This window comes from Phaethon lepturus, unplaced genomic scaffold, assembly GCF_000687285.1.
Source record: "Phaethon lepturus isolate BGI_N335 unplaced genomic scaffold, ASM68728v1 scaffold18936, whole genome shotgun sequence".
NCBI classification, from domain to species: Eukaryota; Metazoa; Chordata; class Aves; order Phaethontiformes; family Phaethontidae; genus Phaethon; species Phaethon lepturus.
Window position 1 is genome coordinate 55,514 of NW_010545785.1, and position 6,309 is coordinate 61,822.

The 6,309-nt window shown below is 39.1% G+C and overlaps 1 protein-coding gene across 1 annotated transcript in view; it reads right to left on the minus strand.

The window, feature by feature from the left end:
- Window positions 1-4,376, minus strand: part of CHD2 (chromodomain helicase DNA binding protein 2) — a 54,706-nt gene extending 50,330 nt beyond the window's left edge. The window contains exons 1-2 of the mRNA XM_010289077.1: window positions 3,407-4,376; window positions 2,937-3,070 (exon numbers count right to left, since the gene is read on the minus strand). Of these exons, the coding sequence (XP_010287379.1) occupies window positions 2,937-2,998 (62 nt within the window). The 5' untranslated portion in view covers window positions 2,999-3,070; window positions 3,407-4,376. The remainder of the gene's footprint in view (window positions 1-2,936; window positions 3,071-3,406) is intronic.
- Window positions 4,377-6,309: the final 1,933 nt, after the last annotated feature.

The window sequence follows — 6,309 nt, forward strand, 5'->3', positions numbered from 1 at the left end:
AATTGATGTTTTAGTGCCAGAGAAGCCGAGAGCTGGATACAGATGCAGGGGTTTGTTCAGCCCTGCAGCTCCTGTAGCAGAAGCTATTCCCACACAGGGGTATTTAGGAGGTGCAAGAGCAACTTGCAACATATGCAGGCTGGGGGGAACTAGAGGAACAAGGTATCCACCACGTGTTACTTGCTATCCCCTACAAAACTCGCTCCCGGACTTCAGGGGGACCCCAGCCTGCCTCTCACCTCTGAAGTTCGCATTAGGGTTGCACCACAGATGTACCCTCTCACACCACCTGCCTTTCAGAAATGCAGGATAGAAGATGCTAGAAAACACACCAGGAATTTGTTCAATTATTTAATGCCAGTCCCAGATACACCAGTGGTGGTTATTAGCAATTGCAGCATTCCAACTTTTATCCTTAGGTGGAGAAAGTTGTATGATATCAGCCAGCTTCAGGTTTGGAAAGATTTACTGTCAATATAGAAAGGACAGGTGTTGCTATTCATCTAGAAAGGCACCAAGCACACCCTCTTTACAAACTGTGAAGAGTTAATACCATCTCCCTCCCCAAGAATAATAATCTGCTTTGGGACAATTCTCAGGTATTTTTGTTTATTCAGCATATACCTTTGTGCTTTCTAAGGACTGGAAAGGTAGGAGTCAAACCCAAACATATTCCCCAGTTAGTACGCTAAGGCAGTGCATAGGAATTGTGTTTTCTTCTGCTTTAACACCTTTCTCTAGTCCTGCATTTTTGCTTCTCCAGTCCAGGTGGATGGCACCGGCCATATCTACTTTTTCCACCCATCTCCATCACCCAGGCCTCCCACCGGGGATTATGTATCAGGACTTCACGTATTTCCACGGATGTTGAGTTGGTCTCACAACTGGGGAGAAAGCTGGCCAGCAGCATGTGAAGTACAGACACCAGTGCATTTCTGGGCTACAGTAAAGCAAAGTGGTGGCTTTACTTCCTAGAAATCATTTCCCCTACAACTTCAAGTCAACCTCAGGAAGTAAAGCCCATTTTACGACATTCAGCTGACTCACAGCTCAGAAATAAGCTCGACAGGGCTCACTTACAAATATCCTGTGCTCAATTGTTCCCACACTTCAAGTGAGTGGATGTTACCCACAGCAAGCTTATTTTGAGAAAAAATTGTGAAGGAGGAGAAGGGTAACCTCACACAACAGGTGTTACATGTAAATTGATCAATGATGATAAGTAACCTTTCAATGAAAACACCAAAAGCACACATGAGAGACTATGCAAATATAATACCCTTAAGGACAAAAAACCCAAAGGTCGTCTTTCTGTGTAACTACTGCTAGATGTCTCCAGTTTCGTCTCCTATTTAAGCATAATATTTCTAATGCCAATAAAATATCTTAATTCAGATTTCTTGAACAAATTATTATTGCTCTTGCTAATAATCTGCACTTTAAAAAAGCATAAAGATTTAAATAAGCTGAAACAGAAGTAATTTTTTTAAAAAATCAAATTTTAAGCAATATTTTGTGTGCAGTATTTACAGCACTATAAAGATAGCACGCTTTGAAAGTCTGATGAGTTTTTAAACTGCATTATTATAAAAGCTCTGTATAGGTGCTATATGTAATGCTTCAACAGTCCCTGAGGCTAATTTAGTTAATACTAATTTCAAATTAAACAAACTTACCCATATCCATTTTAATATTTAAAATTTGACTGCAATTTTAATACATCCAGAATACCATCCAAGTTTATGCTAGAAGGTTACAGTAATTTGATAATATATATATTCTTACAGTATTTCAAGTTTGTGTGTTTATAGAAGGTTAAATACTGGACATCTGTAATACTATTCAAACACCTTCAAACACCACATAGAGCACATGTGATACAACAGACAGTTCAGAATTCTTTTTTATTAATGTTGGTTAAAAATTACTGAACACAACACCAGAGAAAAATAAACAGGCCACAGTTGAATTGAAGTTAACAAAATGAAAAACTCAAGTGCATTTACAAGCTAAAAAACAAAAATGCATATAGTTTAATTCCCAATTTTCAAAAAAGCTGACCCTTTAAATACAAAATGAGCAATTCCGTAATTATACTTCTGCATTCCTAGCAAAGAAACATTTCCAGTATTTCATACTTTTCCCACATCAAGGTTAAGTTTATAAAAATCTGTAAAGAATCTCATTACCCAACAAAAGTAAATAAAAACACTCTGAGCAAAAATACATTAAATAAACAAGCAAAGCATTTGGAGGCTCTTGTTAACAGTCCCAGTGTATATTTTATAATACAAAATGCTATCACCAGCAGGAGAAAGTCTGGTTAAATTGTATCAAAATATTCTAAAATACCTAAACAGTATCAAAGTTCTACAATCTCAAATAAAATTTGAAGTAAGGGTTATCATACAAACAGGCACTTTCCAGTTTATATTTTAAAATGAGCTTTTTTTCATTCATATAACTTCTTCTTGTGTCTATTTACTATAATTTACTACTACACCAGGCTTCTGTATGGCCCTCAGTTAAAGTTTAGACTTCTGAGATTCTTCAAAGAAAAATTTGCCTTGTATGTAAAATGGTGCAATGCAGCAATGGCTAAACCGACAAGGTCATTTTTCACAGCACAAAAAACCTAAAAACTGAAATTCAAAAGCTGGAAAAACGTAATACAGAGAAAAGGGCTCCCCTGAATAAAGGTACAGTACCTTTTGACTATGACATGGGCCCTTAAGTCACAACACAACTTTCAGAAATTGCTACCAAAAAAAATTAGGGTGTGGCATGCTAACAATCTCAAGGTCATTCCTTAAAAAGGAAGCAAAAATCAGTAAAATGTTTTATATTAAGCACTGACAGTAACCCAAGGCTGTCAAAGTAAACAGGGTATTCACAGGTTTAAAAAAAAAAAAAAAAAGAAAGTTGATAGATCATACCTCGATGCATTGCTGTGGACTGAACCCTCCTCTCCTTGGCTTTTGTCCTTATTTCTCATCATCTTTTTATTCTTAAATATTAAGAGGGGGTCAGGGGTGTCTGTTTGCTTTGAAGTCCTGTGCCCAGGTATTTACTGTCAAAAGTTGAAAGAAAGGTAAGGTCCCAGTTCGTTTCACTGGCTTTCATTATCAGGAACAAAGTCCTGACACTGCAATGATATTGTTATAACAATACACAACACTGATCAACACGGCAAAACGGAGATTTAAAACAAATAATCGTTTTTAGAAGAAAAAATCCAAGAATAAACACAGTGGAAGAGCATCCTGCAAACTTTCCCAAAGTAACACTGGATGCAAATAATCTCTGTATCTTATTGCGTCATCCCAATACAGCTCAAATCGGTCGAAAATCAAAGTATTCAAAACAGCAGAAATCTAAAAATTATTAATAATAATTGCTCACCTACCTGATCCATGCACCGCCGCCAGGACCAAGTCGATATTAGTTTCGGGTAGTGGAAAAACATTAGATCCAAAATATTTATAGTTATAATGATAAAATATGAATTTCAGAGAATGAAAAAAAATATATATTCTAATCTCAAAAATATGTTGCCGATAAAGCAAAAGAAGCGATAATTAGTAGAAAAATGTCCGGGGGAAAAAGCTCATTAGGAGAGCGCACAAAAATGGAGGTACGCCATGGCTTCTAAGCTGGAAAAACAACGACCTGGGCTCTCTCCACGGCTTCTTCTTTCCAGCAAGGCACGAAAAGGGAGCCCTCAAAAGCTGCTTTTCTGCCCGAAAAAGGTCCGCTCAGCCCCCGATTAGTGCCTAGGAGAGGCAAGGGGCTGTGGGGGCCCCCTGAGGCTGCCCGAAAGTTAGGGAAAGTTGCGTAAAGTGTTGGGGAAGGCACGGAGCTGAGCGCGCTCTCTCTAAGGCACAGCCGCCATCTAGAGCTCCTTCCCAGCTCTGAGCTCTGCCTTTGATTGACACTCTCTACATTTACCCCACAACTCAGGTGATGTACCATAGACCCACCCCTTCATTTCTACCAAAAAAAGAGATAGCCTCCACCTAAAGGGTGCCTGCTACCCCCACAGCCCTGGCTCCTTCCAGCTACCCCAGCTGAAGGGGCAACTTAACCCCATGTGGCTCAGGCACCCTTTTGAAACCAGAAAGAAATGGAATTTGTGCCTTTTGTTTTAAAGATTTGCTAAATATTTCAGTGCCTGGGCTAAAATTACTTCCTCCCTGGACAGGAAGTGGTGCTGTTACAAGCCATTTTGAAAGAATGGAAGTGGAGCTAACAGCCATGCAGCCAGCAACAACCCACCTTGAGGCTCACCCCACCCAAGGGGTAGTTTTTTTCAATTCAGTGGCAGTATCCCCAGACAATAGCTCCTCCATTCGTCACCTAACACTTGCACCTAAAGCTCAGGACAAGAGCATCACATGCTCCCACGAGAGCCCCACACTGCAAATAACCCCCTCCAGCTCGACAGCGCCTCCCTAGTGGTCTTTCCCAACAATAAAAATCCAACAGCTACACAATTTTCATCAGTTATGCAGAGGCACTACTATAAAACAAGTCTGACACCATTAAAAGGGTTATTTCAAATTCCCATTCTTAACCCATTAATGTTCATTAACAGACTTTAACACAACAAATGAATCTTAAAGCCATATAATAGCAGAGCTGTAGAACTGGAAATCAAGCCACATCTCAAATACAACATCCTAGTATTGAGAGGGTGTATCACAGAGCAAATGGAGGAGATCCAAGCATCCCCTCACCACGTGTATTCTGACTACCAGTTGCGTTCCCACAAGCAAGAGACTCCTTGAAGCGCAAGGACACCTTGCATATTTGTAAGCACGACAAGATGACAGTGAAATCAGACAGTGGAGGATTGCTGGGGGGAAAGGGGGGTAACGGGCCAGTTTGGGTTTCTATGGGGACATCCATGGCACAGCATCCCAACAACCTGAGAACATTGGCTTCTACCGCTAGAACCAAGACAGTCCCCCATCAACTCCTCCACACACTTGCCATTCACATCCTCCAACAACCTATCACCTTTCCACATGAAGAGGTTTGAGTTGGTACACTCTGTTGCCACAGTCCATTTTAAAGAATTCCAGTTTACTGATTATTTACAGAAGACCCCTTGCACCTAAACTACCAGAACTAAAAAACACAATGCAAGACCATTCCAAGCAATTTTGGGCAACACTAAGGAAATCCACTCATCTGAATGGGGATCCTTTTAGCTTGGACCCGGTATCCAACTCCACCATATAACACATCAAAACCAAACTTGAGCAAATGTGTACCATCAAAACAGCTGGATTAAACAAGTATGAATGGTAAAAACTGGTATTTACAAAGAAGTCTGAGCAAGCCAAATGGTTAAACACATACAATTGGGGTTGGTTTGTTTGTATTTTGTTTGTTTTAAAAAGAAAACACCTAGGTTATCTCAGGACCAGGTTTGTCATCCTGGCCCTCCAGCATAAAGACAACTATGAATTTCAGGTGAAATATACATAGGAAGGTGGCTGCAGTTTAACTATTTGATCCACAACAAACTGGAAAGGAAATTGTTTTTTAAACATAAGAAAAATTTTAAAATTCATTTGTAAAGGTTAACATGTCATCTGTAGCAACAGAAAAAATAACTCCATTTTTTCCTCATCAAACACATGGTACACAGCATCACACAGTTAAGCCTACATTAAATAGCGGTGAAGCAGATTGGACATTTGCACAGAACAATTTTAAGACAGAATAGACTGTTTAGAAATTATGTTGTCCAGGAAATCTGTTGAAAACTTTCTGTACTCATACGCAACTGAAGCAGCGTATCTAGAAAGTTATACAAAACATTCAAGTACTCCTTTATTGTCATATTTGCCCAGCTTTCAATTGATATCAATTCCATCTTAAAGTAACTCAGAAAGCTCAGCAGAAGTACCCTGACAATTGGCCAAGTACTGAAAAACCCCTAACGTTAAGCACCTGAATGAACAAACCAGCAAATAAAAATTCATTGGAAGTCATGGCAAAGTGAAGATAATTTGCAAATGAAAACCACATTTTAAATCAAGTATAGCACAAAATTTTACCTTGCCTTTAGTGCTTAGCAGCTGAAGTTTTTCACACTTTAATAGCAACCAAAAACGTAACCCACTTCAGTATCAACATAATAAAAAAAAAAATACTCAGCCAGAAAGGACAAACACAAAGCATGAAAGAAACCAAAACCTTTTATTAAATCACTTTAAAAAACATTACATTTTATCCAAAGGGGTAGCAATCGATCTCTTACCAAATGACTTTGCCTGTTACGCATATGTAAGATGAGAG